Source organism: Phaethon aethereus (genome assembly GCF_964289735.1).
Source record: "Phaethon aethereus genome assembly, chromosome: 5".
NCBI lineage: Eukaryota > Metazoa > Chordata > Aves > Phaethontiformes > Phaethontidae > Phaethon > Phaethon aethereus.
The window spans coordinates 45511555-45529954 of record NC_138579.1 but is presented as its reverse complement, the minus strand read 5'-3'; the positions used below and the strand labels follow the sequence as shown (position 1 = coordinate 45529954).

The following is an 18400-nucleotide window of genomic DNA, read 5'->3' as shown; positions in this document are numbered from 1 at the left end:
CATTCTGCCTGCTTAAAATGACTGCATGATAGCTAATACTCACATGGAAATAAATAAATAAATAAATAAACTAATTTAAAACTGACTCACAGCCATATTACAAGTCTAGACTACAAAACGTGAATTTTGAGGAACTATCAAATATTAAGTTGAGATTATCTAATACACTAGAGATCCTCCTCTTCGGGTTATCACATTTTGGTGGCCAAATAAGAGGATAAAGAACTCCATGTCATAAGAAGAAAAATGGTATAAGACATTTACTTGCTAAGACTAGCCAGGTATTTTGTGAAAAACATCCTAAACAGTACCACTCAGGAAAAGATTTTTCAACATATGTGGCTTTTGGGAGGAAATACAAAATGAGAGGCAAACTATTCAAAATACTTGTAAAAACATTAATGGCTGTTCTAGAAGTAACAGGTAGCCCAATTCAGAACCAATAATTTCAAAGTTGGCTTTATAGACTGAGAATATTTAAAGTTGCTAAATATTTCTCCATAACAATGCTAATTCTTAATTCTTTCATCTGGACTTCAGAAGTTGCAATTCGTTGCCTGAAATTCTTGATAAGCCACAAGTTTGATCACTAGGAAGAAATGCAAGAGAACAAAGGCAGAGAAATTTTGGTGGTGACAAAAAACCACTTGAGGGGAAGGCAAGCATATTTCCTAACAAACTCTGAAGTGGTCTTGTCAGTGAAGTAATACAAGGCACCACTGCTGGCAGCACTTGTTAGTACTGGAACCATAAATGTAGTTAGCTAAGGATATCCCTTGCAAATAAGCTTAGCAAGTGAGATGACGTATCTCTTAGATAACTATTTCCAATAACACAATATTTAAGCATTAAATATTGAGAGAAATCAAATTGGGACAGAGCTATCTTTATCAGAGTTATCAGACAACCTTCTCTCACTAATAACTGGATTTATGGTTCTGTATCTTTCCATTCTCATACACGTATTCTGGTTTTCATACCCATACTTCTAGAGAGGATAACAGTGACACTGACTTACTACACCATCTACTGTTGCTGTATTAAACATTATACCCAAATTGCTCAGCAGCAGCAATGTTCACCTTCCGTCAGTCAATTGGAAGTACCATATTTACATTCTTATCTCAAACTGTATAAGCTGTATTTTCTTTTACAAGGTAACTGAGCTTGAAACACCCTACTCTGTAGGAAAAATAAACAAAGTATCATCAGGTTAACTAGTTCAAATCACTAACTCTTTTTAAAGACACATAATACTCAAAGCAACATGCAAACACAGTTTAGGGACAATTAGAACAGAATTAATGATGCATTAGATCTAATACAATGGACTATATACAAATAACTGAGCAGATAAAGAATCTGCTCCTCTTAAAGCAGTGTTTTCCAAATTATAGAAAGTATTACAGGCTAGTAGGCAAATTAAAAAAGGAAACCCATGCATCTTCTTGGGAGTTTAAATACATTTTTCTTCCCAATCAGGATGCAGCCATGTTGGATGTTTAAAGAAAAACTATAAATTTCAGGTCTAAATGGTTTTTTTTTAAAGAAAATGATCCTCTATTATCATTAAAAGCAGCTGCACAACCACATTTTAAACAATTTTCAACTGCTCTCTTTTACTGACCTTAAAGAAGCCTTCTTTGTACTTGTGATGTAAGTAATCAGTGTACTCTCCTTTTACTTTATAGAAATATATTTCCATCAAATACTGGCATAAAATAACTGAAAATACAAAGCCTACCAATTAAAAAAAAATTTCCTTCTCAGTAGCAAGTAATTTTTCCTACTTCTAAGGAAAAAAAGTGTTGTCCAAATTCTATTTCTTTATATTATCGGCCACGGTTACCACGACAAAGCAAAGGCAGTGGATAAGTTTAAATAATCAGACTTACAGATGAAATATACTTATTTTCCGTCATTTTTGAGGTAAGAGGAATAATGAGAAAGTCCTTACAGTCGCAGTAACTCAACACTTTAGGGAAAGGCAGCATGAGTCAGTACAGACCATAAAGAATGTAAAATAATTTGTGGGAAATTTTAAGAATTCATGCAAGCGATAGTATCCACAATCTTTTTCTTTTTTTTTAAAGCTTACTCTTACAAAACTCTGAAGTAAACCAGGAACTGAAAAATTCACAGGTGTTATATCACACAGAAATGATTATAGGGTAGTGCAATTTAAACACACTTTCAGTCACAGAGACCTTCTTTCTTTGATTCCTAATGCTGGGAAATGTGCATTTTTTAGGTTTACATCTCCTAGGTTCCTTTGATTGTGACAGACCATCATGATGGCTTATTAATACAGAGGAGACACAGACTAACACCAAAGACCAGAGTCAGGCTCCATGTGGAGATGGCTAAAAAGTCGATGGACCAGTGATCCATGAGCCCAAGATAGCCTAAGTGCAGACAAAAGATGAGCCTGCACAGGGGACCAGTGATCCATGAGCCCAAGATAGCCTAAGTGCAGACAAAAGATGAGCCTGCACAGGATTATTAGAGGCTATTGTGGGTGGTAAAATGGCAGAAAGAATTTCAGACAGTGGCAAGTGTAGACAAAATATGAGCCTGCACAGGATTATTAGAGGCTATTGTGGGTGGTAAAATGGCAGAAAGAATTTCAGACAGTTGCACTGCAGATATTTAGTAAGTCAAACTCAGTCTTTCATTGTGTTACTAACCAACAATATCAATTTGTTGTTATTTCTGTTTCCCATCATAAATTAAATCTTGTAGCTGCTCTTAAAAGCATTTTGCTCCTGGAAAGCAGAATGGAGTAAAGAATCCAGCTATATATTTCATCTGCATGTGATTGTCACAAATAAAGGGCGGAGGGCAGGCACTTTTAACACATTTTTAAAGATCAGTCTAGACACTTATTCCAGCCATATGACAAAATTACATTTAAACCTCCTACAAACTTTACATCAACAGATACGTTCCACCAAATTCAAAGGAAATAATATGAAAATATGACCAAACACTATGCATCAAACCTTGGCCAGCTACCACAAAAGCCCTGATGACAGCTGTTTCCCAGGAGAAGGAGGAATGAAACTAACTCAGTAAGAGCCACTTTGCAAACAACATAATGCCAACATAGGAAACAACAATGACAACTAGAGGATTAATCTGTTCTTTTTTGTTAACTCTACATCAAATAGTCATTCCACAGTTAAGATGAAGTTACTCTTAACAACTCTCTTACCTATGGCAACTACAAAAACAATTACACATTCCTTAATACAGGAAACTCTGCACTGGGCTACGCTGTTTCTTAAAACAGAATCAGCAGTGAAATACTGGACAAAAACATCTGCCAAGACCATAGATATTCTCTGGGAGAATATCTACACAACCCCTAGGACACAGCTGAGAAATAATGCTTAAGGCATCCAACAAGAGAAGCGCCATCACATTAGTAGTAGATCATTTGCATATGATCAACAGCACCAAGATTGACAAAGAACTCTAATACTACTTATCCAGAGCCACAGAAACTGTCTTTATCATCTCTCAAAAAGCAAGTCTTCTCTATAACACAATCAGTCTTTCCTCATAAACAAACAAACAAAAATTAGCCATTTTCCTTACATAGCTATCTCATAATTTGATCACTATTCACCCCTTTATCTGCTTTCCCACTGTCCTGGTTGTCCCCTCCCAGCTTCCCGTGGACCCCCAGCCTTCTTGCTAGCAGGCCAGCACAAGAAGATGGCCTGTCCTTGACTACTTAGCAACAACTCAAAACATCAGCATATTATCAGCATTTTCTCATCCCAAATCCAAAACATAGCCTCACGCTAGCTTCTGTGAAGAAAACAAACTCTGTCGTGGCTGAAACCAGGACACCCACATAGAGGACATTACAAACTGCCTTAAATATTGATAATAAACACTAATCTTTCAATTCCAAATATTAGATTATATCATATATTAAAATATCTAAGATATATGGGGGTTTTATATAAATATATAAAAATAAATAATAGCAGCTTCACATACAATGTTCCATTTATCTAAGATACATAGGTAACAATTTTTTAAGACATCACCATCAACAGAAGGAACTTGGCAACTTGTTAAATCCCTTAAAAAAAATCAGCAAGTCCACACATATTTCAAAAAAACCTTACCCCCAGCAATAACAAAAAGAAAAACACCAAAAAGCTGTGATTCTCAGAGTGAATGAGAGCATCTGATTTGCTCATTCAAAACTTGTGTTATGTTTCATTTCAGGAGAAGAGACCAGATGGACTGTGTGGAGGGAAGGAGACCGTTCCTTCTCTCAGGAGCTGTTGTGTATCCTAAGGGAAAAGAACATCCTAAAGACAGGAGTGCATCACGGGCCAAAGGATGCACACAGAAGGAGCTGGGAGTTTTCCTGTAACTCACGCCGCAAGACTGAAAGATTAAAGGGAAAGAAGTAGACAGCCTGACTTCAAAGGTGAAAGAACAAACATCCTGGGAACTACAGGCAACCAAGAAGAGCATTCTGCCACACAAGATAATTTTTGAAAATACACCAAGAACACAGGCTGAATATTGCAAACATTTTTGTATCTACATTTTATTTTAATAAAACCTGTTTTCTGGCTGTTTGGTTTTAGCTTAAACAACTTTAGTCTTCTTTTGGGACCTCACCACATAGGAAGGTCTACACAGATCTACTACTAAGACTCAACAGATTCCAGGACATTCTGCTTTTGATAACCACTATGTCAGTCTAAAGAATACTTTTATTCAACCAGAAAATTCTTAAATAAAGAAAAAAAAAAAAGAGCAGCTGTGATTGCTTGTATCACATACAAACTTCTTCCAGTACCGCAGTGGTTTCAGACTTCCACAGGGGGATCCATCTAATAACTTCCAGATGTCTACAATAAAAATTTTTGTTTTTCCATGCAAAGGAGTATGCATTTCTAGTACGGGTTTCATCTTACCCTGAAGTGCAAACAGATGTGAATAAGGCTGTCAGAGTTACAGAAACTTGCAAGTTGTGCTTAATTAATTAGTAGTCATTGGTGTAGAAAGGAAAGAATATGAAAAGGATTCATCCTAGGAGACAGGGACTTAAAAACCTTCTGGCATCAAACACACAACATTATTCAAGGTTCCACTGTGGCAACTGCCTGATGTGATCCTGACTATATAAACAGAGCAGTAATGTGTACACAAATGATTTTGTTCCCATGATGGACATCAGCAAGTCTGGCATTAGAACCAGTTGGGTGCTGGCTGAACATGAGCCAGCAGTGTGCCCAGGTGGCCAAGAAGGCCAACAGCATCCTGGCCTGTATCAGAAATAGTGTGACCAGCAGGAGTAGGGAAGCGATGGTGCCCCTGTACTCAGCACTATATGAGGTGTGACCCCACCTCATATAGTGTGTTCAGTTTTGGGGCCCTCACTGCAAGAAGGACATTGAGGTGCCGGAGCGTGTCCAGAGAAGGGCAGAAAAGCTGGTGAGGGGTGTGGAGAAGAAGATGCTGAGGGGAGACCTTACCGCTCTCCACAACTACCTGAAAGGAGGTTGTAGTGAGGTTGGTCTCTTTTCCCAAGTAACTAGCGATAAAACAAGAGGAAATGGCCTCAAGTTGAGCCAGGGGAGGTTTAGATTGGATATTGGGGAAAATTTCTTTACTGAAAGTGTGGTCAAGCATTGGAACAGGCTGCCTAGGGAAGTGGTGGAGTCACCATCACTTGGAGGTGTTCAAAAACCTTGTAGACATGGCACTTCGGGCCATGGTTTAGTGGGCATGATGGTGTTGGGTTGATGGTTGGACTTGATGATCTTAAAGGTCTTTTTCAACCTTAATGATTCTATGACTCTATACTTGCTCCAGTTTTGGTGCAGATAGTTTAAATGGTACATCAAGAATCAATGACCTGAAGTCCAAGAAACCCAAATGGAAATGACTTATCTGGAAAACAAATATCACTGACTAGAGGTAACTATTGAAAAAAACTGTCCAGGGAAAGGACAGCTTCTCTGTCAGTTGACTGTTTAACCGAAGATCTCAAGTCTTTTGGAAAATTCTGTTTCAGCCAAGCACTACTTTTATTTCAGTCAAACATACATAATTGCACTCAGCAAAGAAATAATTGGATGAAAATGTCATGGCCTATTTTATATAGATAGTAACTCTCAATAACTGAATAGTCCCTTCTCACTTTAAACTCCAGCAATCTGTGACAAACTGAGTTTTAGAATTGTGGAAGATTAAATTACAAAATTTAATGGACTAAATTATTTGCCCACATTAATAATCATATTTATACTATTTTTAAACTATGTTTTAAATTATGTTTACATTATTTCCAAAGATTTGAGAAGTCTTACTATTTTTTCCTTTTACTACAGTATTACTGTTGAAGGCTCATGCTTTACTGCTGATGTTCACACATGCCCATCTCAGCTTTTTTTGGGAAAGAGATAATTGCTTAAGGTGGTATATTTGGTTAATTCAACTATTTTCTTATGACTGTTTACTAAGGAGACACATTGCCATTGCAATCCTGTTGGGAACAGAGTTATAAATATCACATACTTACAGACAGACTTTACAGAATTGTTAATACTTCCTGGATTAACTTTGTTCAGCATGAACAAAACTCATACACAATGTTTTAGTATAATACAAAAGGCCCTTCAACAATGGGGAGGCTAGAAGACCAACAATAAATGAAAATATAATTCCAACACATCTTTGAAAAACCTAATAATGACAGTGTTACTAAATGTCATTTCTATCTGCAATATTCTGTTAAAATCTAATTACAAAAAGAAGTGACTTTTCAGAATGAAAATTATTCCTGATATTAAGATATTACCCAATTTTAAAGTAATTCCAATTACATAATATCGCAATGATCACTGTTACTTATATTCTCATATTTATGAAAGGTACAATCACGATACCTAAAATAAGTATTTTTAAGGTTTTTTAATGGTTTTGTTATATGTACAAGTATGCACATACACACATATATGGATAGATGCGACTGAAAAGCAACAACTGGCATCCAGGGCCCAGGTCTTCTGATAAAAAAATGAAAATATGTCAAGTTAAAGGGTCATATTCCACGCTGTAGTGATATAAGCCGAGTACATACTTTACGTTCCATGAAATACAAGTAATAATTTTATGTTCACGCTTTAGACATGGTATTTTAGCTACATACCAGTAATTTATCCTAAGAGATTTTTAAGCAGTATATCAGTCCATATTGATCCATAATCCTTACAACATATATACAGAATCAAGTAATACAAATACCTTTCCTGATGACCCAAATCAGACAGAAATTCATCAATGCGTGTTTGTAGTTCACCTCCCTCTAGGTTTTTCAACTTCTTCAACTCACTCTGGAGGAAAAACCAAAGTTCCTTAGCCCCATTTTCAATCCTCCTCCTCAATATTTCGTGGTCTTTTCCAAGGCCTCCTATTTTAAAAAAATAGAATAAAAAAAATCAGCACCTCTAGCTGAATTATTTGTAAGGAACTAATACATTTGTGATACTGAATACTAAAACTTGTTTTAGAAGTAAAAGAAAACTTATCTACCAACCATCTCCTGTCCGCTGCTTATAGTTTTCTATCTGTTCTTTGGCCTTTAAAAGTTGCTCCTCTAAAGCATGTACCTTTCCTGCAGCTGGTCCCTGATCAATGGGACCATCTGGTATCCTAGGATATAGAAAAAAAAGAAATTATATGATTTATAAATACAACTGTTAGATAAATTATTTGCATTAATAATTCAGCTCTCCTCCCATTTTTGTTCCATACTGTTTTGCTGATAAGCCTTCTTGGCATTTTCTTAAAGCCAGAAGAAATTAAACACAGGAATGTAAATAAAGACTTTAAAACCTCAATCCCACAGGAGAAAAACAGTGCATAACACAGTTACAGCACACAGATTCAATCTGGTGTTCAACTATGCTGTTGAAGACTTCCACCCATTGACACAGACCAGTCCTAGCTCTACTTGTGAAAGTAGTATTTGAAGCAGCTTAATTAATTTCCTGTGAGTAAATGGAAAACCATGACCATTTGTTGGACTGACTGGCATACAAGAAAAGCCTAATCAAGTGATGTGCCTTCACAAGACTCAGGTTCTGGCTACTTTTTATATTCACAGATGAAATGCATTCTGGTCTTGAATGCTGGCCATATATTCTTAGAGGACCAGAACTCTAGCACTGGAACTCCACTTTTAAGTTAAGTATTCTTGCATATTGGCACCAGATTTCAATGCATAGTCTGGAGTCAGAAAAAGATCCTAGCTTCTTAAATGTACCATCATGATAATTTTTTATGACAACTTTGGCATTCTAAACTGCTGGTTACCTAAAACAATACTAGAAACTGTAACATTCATTTGTGAAATTTCTGCTATGTGAGCATAGACGAAGTATGGAAATATGTACCCTGAAATCTGCGAACCATAACTCAGCCCTGAGGGTATTCCTGAGGTTTGCTCATCATCTCAACTCAAATCCACATATTAATAAACCGAAATTATTAAAGTATAGAAGTTAGCTGCTATCTTCTATTTGTCTCACATGTTAAAAATTAATGCAGGGAAAATAAAAACCCCTTTCATCTCTAGAGAAATGATACTTTTGGTGGATCCAAGGGTTAAAAATTACTCCACCTTTTTTAAGACTTTTGTAAGAGCTGACCTTGAAAAAGAAAAAAGGGAGCAGATATGTAATGAAAAGTCTTGAGAACTGTAAAGAATACAAAATTCTTGCAGAACATGAAGACAATTCCTCGATCATAATGGCATATGAGCATAAGAAGAAAGGGATATTCTCTCCACACGCACATACACAGTGTTTCAAGGTACCATATGGGAAGACACTTTGCCAGACGAAAGGTGCCTCTAGCATAGAGAAAACAGTGTTTACAGGGAGTATCTTCACCCTAAATTAGAAGACAGTAGTCTAAAGATCCCACTAAGATGTCATTAACTTTAATGTCTCAGATCTGGATAATTAAATATCAATAAAAATTTAGGAACTGATGAAAAGTCTGTTTTCACTAGAACATTTGAAGGGAATAAAAACCTAATGTGAGCATCAGAAAGGTATACCACACGAAGCATAGCATTTAAGCCCCTGTTTTCAGAGGGGGGTGGGAGAGCTGGAAGAAGCAGCCTGAAGGAAATTCAGTAAAAAAAATTTGCACCCTTAAAGCTCCCTATTGAAAGAAAATCAGGGATAATTAAATTATTGCAGAGTATTTGTGTTTTACAGCTACCATGGTAAATAGAAAGGAATTATCGATAACTGCTCATATATCTATTCTTTAATGCACTGAGGGAACGAGCATGACAAAACTGAAAATATTCTTATCTCAAACAAGTGCACTCTCTAAATATAGTCCCTCTGTATGAAGAACCCATTTGTGAATTTGTTTCTACAACAAATGCACAGTATGTTACTATACTGAGATATGGTACTGTATTGCCATGTACAAGACAATACAAACAAACCTTTAAAAAGCATATTGAAACATATTTAAGCTCTTGCACTAGTTTAAAACTACAAGGTTGAAATGTATTTGTGATCTGTCAAGTTGGTAGCACAATTTGGATTGTGACAGGACAACTAAGCACAAAATTACCAGGAAAAATGGAATGGCTTATCTTGTATAAGTCACATTCCCTAAAGGTAGAATTTGTGAAGAACCGGAAGTTTAAAGGATACAAACTCATTACCATAGGAAATCTTCAGACAGCCAACACATCCTCTAAACATAGGGCAAGTCTGTAGCAATCTGTAGCAATTATAGAATTCTACAGGAGGATGTTGGTTGATATGAAAGAAGCACAACAATTCTGACCATTTGATATAATTAAGATTTTTAAAAAGATAAGTACGTGCCATTTAACATTCAACTTGTTTTGGCATACTACAATAAAAATGTTTACTATACTTAAGTTGTTAGATAAAAGGTGCTAGGACGGGGGTGGGGAGCATTCTCCTAAGGTAGTTATTTGTACTTGTAAAAATTATATCATTTTAGGATAAAACTGAAATAACTTATTCTTTTTCCAGTTTTGTCTCTACATCTGTTACCTCATCAGACTTGGAATTGCTGTCTTCCTCACTTTCATCCAGTGTCAAAATTAAGGAAAAGGTTCTTCTCTGCAACAGCACAGCTTGCTTGTTACTGCCCTCTACAAGTACATCAACTGAGTTGGAGATAAGGCAACATTGAGGGAAAAGTGTTTGAATTAAAATCCTTATCTACACTCAAGGCATCATCTATGCAGGTAACTTCTAGTGCAGAATATCCTAGGAATAACGCATACTTATGAATAAGAATCCCTGTTGAAAAACATACACATACGTTTTCATACCAAAAATCTGACAACTTACTTGCTCCTTAAAATTTGGGAAGTGAACTTTAAGTTTATCTAAACTATGGAGATTTTAATCAACAACAGAAGAACATGTCAGTAAGCATCTGGAAAAGAATATCCTTCACTTATTGCTATGACAACATTGTAAATTAAGTTAGAAATACAAAAATAAACAAAATTATAATTCACTTATATGGGCAGCCATGATAATACACAAAACAGTGGTTTTGTTTGAATTATTTTTCTCAATACTTACAAGGTGTGACTTTTGTATGCTGTTTCCTATCATTTTATAGTAAATATAAATGATCTTTTCCATAATGAAATATCAAATAAAGATACTACTGTATAACTTTAAACATCAAAAAGATTATGTTGTAGCGATAACCCATTTCTGCTTTGTCCCTTGTTTAGTAATCCATCTACACTTAAAGACAGAAAACAGAACTCTGTCTACATCATCCATACCACTGAGGCCATTTTCTCATCACCTTCAGGTAACAAAGGGGCAATGGCAAAGTAGCAATCTCTAAACTGAATCTCTGAAGACAAAAAGGACCACTCCAAAATTAATTGCAGTGACATTCAATTTAGCTGGAAGAACTGCTATACTGTGTAAAATAATTGTATAAAAATTTTAAGATGAAAAAAAAATTATAAAAAACATTCTAACCTTTTCCTATTTCCAAGGTATTTAAAAGGTTACACTAATTTATCAGCAAAAGGAAAAATGTAAGATTTTATAAGATCACACTCAAATATTTTCTCATTCTTTCATTGAGATCTTTCCGAGTTCTTTGCATGGAGCTGGAAGGTTTATAACTAACTAAAGCCACATCAGGATTGGCTTTTCTTCTTTCACTTATTTTTTCTCCCCAAGAAGAAAATGTTTAATTATTAATGACCACTAGCACACACAAACTAACAAAAAGAATATAAGTTGTCACTTCACCCTTCTAAGATAAAACCTCCTCAATAAATAAACTGAAAGAAAATGCTCAATGTTACCTGCAAATAAAGAGCAAACAGCATCTGTTATCAATTTAAACCATCACAGCCCTGATGAGTACCGATTTATATCCACTGAAGATGTATCCCTTCCCTTAGTTCAGAATTGCACAAAGAAGAATAAAAAGAGCATAGGTGCACACCATATAGTTTTAGGTCCCTTCCAATCCCTACCATTCTGTGATTCTGTGAATGATTTTCCTCCCTCATGCATTGGCCTGTTCAGTAGCTTCAGCTTCAAAGTTGAGACACTTTAAATACATGTAATAGAGAACAGTATTTCAATATTTAAATTTTTATCAGTGCAAAGTTATTCTTGTAACCGAGTCCCTTTCAATGTTTACTAAATACTGGGCCCAACAAATGCCCAGAGTAATTGATAGAAGTACTTACATTTCTTTATGATTAATTGATCCTGAGTTTGGATTCTATCCCAGCCTCACCGCCAACTACATTAAAGCAACTATAGTGCTCTTTCAAAATTAAAATCCTACCTTATTTTTCTGAAGCTACACTCAGAACTATGAGAATAATGTCTAGAAATACGGCTGTTTGGTTTTATTTGATTACAATCTTCCCTTTTCCACTCCTGTTCTACTTTATCACACATGATCCTATTCAGATTAGAAACAGGTTATTGTATTTATTAAAAGAATTGCAGGTTCTACAAAATGTATGTAATAGACTCTAGGAAGGAAATATATACGGAATGTTATGTATTAGTAATATGAACACAATCTGAATACATTTAACAAGATGCTCTATTTCCCCGAAGAGAATTCTAAAATTGCTGGTTCCTATATTGCCAGGCTTATCTTCCAGAAGAAGATACCACCAATATACAATAAAAGATAAAAATTTTACCATCACCCACTAAGAAACAAAGGAGCACATGAATACTACAAACCATCAATGTGTTGCAAAAAAGGAAGTCTAGGACACAGATAAAGGCATACACATAACTTTTCTGGTCTCCATTTAAGAAAATCAGACATTACAAAAGTAATTTGTCTGTAATTTTAAGCTCTCATCCTCCTAAAACCTATCATCTAGGTGCAACAGTGACAGCCTTTATCAGTCATATCATAATCCTGTTAGTAAATAAAATGTTCACGTAAAACTACATTACAGACAAACAATGAAACACTATTATGTAATACTTTCATTTGATTATTACTCCCTACCAAGCTTCCCTTAAATAACTACAAAAATTGTAGTACAGATTTCCCTTTTTGCTGTGAGACCTACAACATCTGTAGTAAGTGTTCTTGAAAGGGTCTTCCAATTCTACTGGATATAGACTAGTAAAATAACAATCTACAAAAAAAAAAAAGTTATTTTTATTACTATTTTGCACTAATGGGCTCTAGGCTGCTTCTAAAAATCAACACAGATTTGCTCACACAATATTGTTTATAAACATGTAAGGACTATGGTAACTCTTCAGACATCATTATACCACAATAACCATGCACATAATTTCTAAAATTCAGGCAATACAAAACTTCTTTAATTCAATTTATCTTCTGCATCACTAATATATATCTGTGCCTCTTTATAGCCACCAAGTAAGATTTTTACAACGCATCATATTCGCAAAAGAAAAACTATAGTAACTTCCCACCTAAGGCTTTCCAAATGCACTGTAAAAAGGAAGTGGTGCCTGAAGTCATTTCAAGTCATCAGAACTGCACCACAAAAGCGTACTCACTTCCCAAAGGAATATTTTTATTTCAGGCAGTTTTCAAAAAGATGTGAATGTTCCAACTTGCACTATTGCTAAGGTACATATTAAAAAAAAAAAGTATCTCAAAACAACCTCACCAAAAAGTCTTACAAAAATACGAACTATTCTTAACCAAAATGGTTAATAAATTACAAATATTAAAAACATACCATTATTAAGAAGAAGAAGAACATGATATAGGTTGTGAAATCAAACATATAGATGTTGGGGAAAAAAGCAAAACAACAAAAAACACAAAACAAACAAAAAACCCCTCAAACCCAAAACCAAAACAAAAACCCAAACAAACAGATCTCTTACTGCTCTAAAATCTTAATTCTACTCCTCACGCACCCTATGTGGAAAGAAGCAACCAGGGGAAAAATTCCAAGATCAAATATAATTTTATATACCATACAGCAAAAAAGGGCTAAGCAGGATTTTACAGAGCTTTGTCACAGATACGATATTTCTTAACTTCTGAATGCTTGATTTTGCATGCACATAAGGCGTGTTTTCTTTGTTGTTGTTGTTGTCATCTTTGGGGATGAGGAGCTGCTACATAAATTGGCAGCAAAAGAGCATTCGAATCTTGAGTGGAAAGACCACTTCTTGTCGTTGTATGCTAGCCTTCATGAATGGCTGGATGAAAATAAGCACAGCCCAACTCCTATTTTCAACCATCCCAGAGGAATGACACTTTTTCAGGTGAGAAGGAAGTCAGAGAAGTCACAAGAACTCATTATAATGGGAAATGCTAAAATGTGTTTTACCATATATAACTACGGTCCCGATGTAATTGAAGAAGAAATATCAGTTTTCTCTAACTTCAAAATGGAAATTGTTACAACAACTTATACTTTCATTAAATTACTGAATTCTTGTAACCATATCTGCTTTCTGTCCCTTCTTCCCTGCCCTAACTAGCTATTATTAATGGCACAGCTAGATATTACGGTAATTTTCTACCATTCACAAAGCTTTTTTGCCCACTAAGATAAATTTTGTTAACTTGGAGCTTTTTACTGTCCAAAAGTTTTATCTAATTATGTCAAAATACTTTAATTACTGTAGTTAACCAGATGCCTACAATTTTCCAGGTAGTCACTCTTGTCTTGTTTAAACTTCTCCCAAAGTAACCTTAAACTAGAGTTCTTATTGAAATATGCTTAAATTCATGCATTAACCCTGCTGCATGCCATAATATATTTTGTATCTTCACCACAGAAAGTGTGCTGCTTTTCTTTTGGAATAAAAAAAAACCCCTCTAGTTCTCTAGATATAAAATCTTAGTGGAGAAGGGTGGCAAAAAAAAGCTTTTACCTCAGTGTAACAAAATCCAACTTGGCAATAGGGTTTACCTTTAGGAGCTTCATTGATGCAAAGACTGCCGTCTTAACCAGTCAGATTTCACAGCCAGTATCAGTAATTAGATTTTTCAGAACAAAAACAAAACTTCTACCAATTGAATCATATTCAAGTGATAGTTCCAGCCTTTCTGCCTTTGATCAGTAAACCCCAAAACAAATTATGTCTTCACTTTAAGATGTTAACTGGAGCACAGGTAATCTTTTCTGTCTAATTTTAATTCAATTTCTGAACTTAAGAGGTGTTTTGTTTCTTTAATATATGGTCATAGCAGCAGTGATCTCTTCTAGGACACAGATACTGAATCCCATGGACTGTTGGTTACTGCCTCATTTTAAATAGCGATATTGCTATAAAACTGTAAATGGGACTATTTTAAAGCTAACAGTTATTTATAACACCATTTGTTCTATCTGGCAAACAAAGAAATGAGATATGGAAATTCTATATCACATTTATGATTTAATACTTTAATGATGCAGGTTGACCCGAATATTTCTCAAACCTATTTGTGAAGTTTCTACAAAAACAGTATCGTGTTTTGCTCAATAAAAATAATGAAAAGGCTCTACAGTGTGATACATCACTTCCCTCAGATTTAGTACTTCACTGATGTCAGATCACTTGCAGCAAAAAACTATGCCTGAATATCTTCCAGTCCCAAGCTGGCTCATTTCTGGACAGCACTGACTACTGAATCTGGAGATGTGTTGCTGTTCAAATTGGTATTTAAAGTAATTTTAGGCTGTCTCATGCAAGAGTTTCAGATTCTCCTGTGGTTACATACAACCACCTTGAAGAAAGGTCTCAGAAATATTTTTCAGCAATATATTCACACAAAAGAAGCTGAACAGAGTTCAGTTCAAACAGTTTTATATCACCTAAATCTAATTCTAGAAACTTGCAGCAATTAACTGAAGTGTAGAGAAGGAATGTTGGAGTGATCTATTCTAACATGTTTAGATTAGAACTAAATTAATGTTTTTATTTCTATAGATCATGGAAAATTATCAACAGTATAAGATATTATTTAAAACTTGGCCACTGAAAATGTAATATTTGTATGAATATAGATCAGTTAGGGAAACAGAAAGGTGTTTAGAAAAAACATCCCTGCCTAAAGTACAGCTTATTCTATATCTATGCATCTCTTGTATCTACTGCGTCCTTTTTGAGAGGAAGAGAGTACCCTGTCATCAGTAAAATCAAGAACATTTACCCCCTCCTAGTCACTGTGTAATCTGAACTGGTTATATTTCAATGACTGTGCAATACATCACATTACCATTTATTCAAGTCAGCCAAACATGGGCGGTTGAAAGCATGGAGGGTGGTAATCTTTATATTCAAGGCCAAATATTTCTGCCTCTGAGGCAACTATCTGGTTGACTATTATTGTCTAATATTAAAGGAATTTAAAGATACTTTATGTACCCAAATACAGGATCTTGCTTAAGTTTCTTCATAGTGACAAACTCTACATTACACCATTTTGTCAATAAAAGTATATTAAACTTTTTGCCAATGCAGTTTTTTATCAATTTATATTAATAAATTGAGTTTAGGAAACTACAGACAACTCAGCCGTTCATGGCCATATTATTCAAGGTCAAGATTATCTATGCTTACTGTAGAGGGTGCTTGGGTCAGCAGCATTTCTTCACCTCTGTGCAGCATCACATGTATGCTGAGGTACTTCTTCAGGGCTGACACATTCAAAATTAAAACATTTGTTTTTAAGAACACTGAACCTAAGCTAAGGAGCCTCATCAGCACACAGCCATATCTACAGTGCATTTCAGAAACCAGAAAGAGAATGCAATGAAAATAAATTTCAGTAAGGCAGGGAAGTCTATCCAGCCTACCAGATCAAATAGCCCAAGCTATGCATGAAAGAGAGAGAATGCACCAGAAGAAGCATCAGATAGGGTTAAGAGGAAAGGTATTCATTTCACTGCTACAGAATCCATCCATATATGTGATTTCATTCGAATGAAGGGGAGAAACAAACTTACCTAAAGATAAGGTAATAAGAACAGGACTAGAACCATGAAACACCCTAGTAAGGAAAACAAAGAGATTTGTGCAATTCAGAAATTTTTCCTATGATTTATGAAGCAAAATAGTAAGGTGGAAGATCTAATATGGCATCTGCTCCTAAAGAGTATTAAAAGGCAAGTCCAAAATCAATTCCGCATTGCCAAGCAAGAACCACCAAAGAGACACGATGAAGACTCAACTGCCAGTGCCCCTTGCTCTCCATGTTCTACACAGGTGACCCTGGTCAGACCACTTCTACACACATCCTGATGCTTGTGAGTATGTAGTTGTGAAAGAAACAGTAAGTGAATTCAGCTCTCTCAGAGTTTAAAAAAAAAAAACATCACCCTCCCATTCTGTAAAATCTTGTCTCTTCTCTAGCTTCCTAAAACATAGAAAGCCTCTACACTTGTCCCCATGATCCATCAGGACTTTTAGGTTGTGTGTGGTGATGTCCACATACTTAGGTCCAATCTGACTCTGGCATCACATCCTGCCTAAAAAGCTCTTGCTTGCAAGTTCTTGGGAAAAGAAATGCCAGAAGTCTATGTTAAAAGCTGTCTGTCTGAAAAGGTGAAAGAAAACATTTTAAATTGTACTTGTACCAATCTATAATGTAACAAATAATTATAACAAGTTTATAACCCTGCAAGTTTAGCAGGAAGACAAGGAAAAAAAAAAAACTTAGTTAAAAGAATTCATATAATGCAGCAGTCTACTGCAGCTCACCTTCAGCAAGTCCCCATTTATCTTCAACAACAACCTGTACAAATGTTTTCAGCACTTTCAAAACACGCTCTTCCAGTTACTGCATGCAGATGTGTAGAAAAGTCACTGACTGTTCTAATCAGTTTGAACATCGTAATAATTGCACTTGTTTGAAGTTGGCAGTGAGGAGTTAATCACCTACAGAACTTTGTTATTGTGATGTAACGCTTGGACACATCATTAAATGATGACTATATTAGACAAAAACTAAATGCACATTATTTGTTCAAAGGTTTTTGCAATATATTTTCAGACAGTTATAGCACTGATTAAAACAATTCTCTACACTTTATAATGTTAACATGATTTTACCAAAAAAAATCCAAACCCAAACAACTCTTTCAATTTAATTTTCTGTATTTCATATAACTGTTTTCTGAAAGTTTTTAATTACTTTTAGATCTTACCTGAGAGATTCTGCCATCCGCCTTAAATCTTCATTTTGTTGCTTTAAACGTTCAAGTTTAGCAAGTATCTTGGATAATTCACGACTAGAATGATCTGGATGCTCACTGTCTCGTACCAGGTGTCCACCAATATAAAAGAGTAAAGTTCCCCAAGCAAAGAGGATGAGCATAATCCAACGCCAGGAACCAGTCCATGGCCGCATTTTCAGAAGTACAATTCACTCCAGAACTGCTTCTGCTCACAAAATAACAAACATTTTAAGTCCTTAGCCTGTACAAAAGTGGACAGTTTCAGTTCCTCTGCTTCACCACATTGTACCGGAGAAAAATTATTCTGTGTTTATCTTGCTGCAACTCCTTAGAGAAGATCCTTATAGGGCCGTACAGAGAAAGCATTAATATTGCATCATTCTTGGTTTATATTCTGTGAAAAGAATTTTAAAAATTTGAAATTATAATTCTGATGTACAACAATATATTGGATTGCAATTAAGCATTATTATTATTATTGTCATAAAACATTCAGGAATTATGATAAACAATGTTACTGCTTTCTGTCAAGGAAAAAAGAAAAAAACTTTTAACTTGCCACAATAAATATGCTGAGCTCAAGAATGAACCACATTAATATTACACAATTAATTCTGGCTTTGTAATGGCCAGAAGAAATGCTGCTTTTTATAAAAGAAATATTTACCAATTTGT

At 35.2% G+C, this 18400-nt stretch overlaps 1 protein-coding gene across 2 annotated transcripts in view; it reads right to left on the bottom strand.

The window, feature by feature from the left end:
* FUT8 (fucosyltransferase 8) overlaps positions 1 to 17898 on the bottom strand; it is a gene marked incomplete at its 5' end in the record, with an annotated part of 64170 nt that extends 46272 nt beyond the window's left edge. Inside the window, 3 exons of one of the 2 annotated variants that reach the window (XM_082000047.1) lie at positions 7285 to 7450; positions 7577 to 7692; positions 17696 to 17898. In XM_082000047.1, the coding sequence (XP_081856173.1) occupies positions 7285 to 7450; positions 7577 to 7692; positions 17696 to 17898 (485 nt within the window). The remainder of the gene's footprint in view (positions 1 to 7284; positions 7451 to 7576; positions 7693 to 17695) is intronic. The other variant, XM_082000048.1, reaches the window with a different exon arrangement.
* Positions 17899 to 18400: the final 502 nt, after the last annotated feature.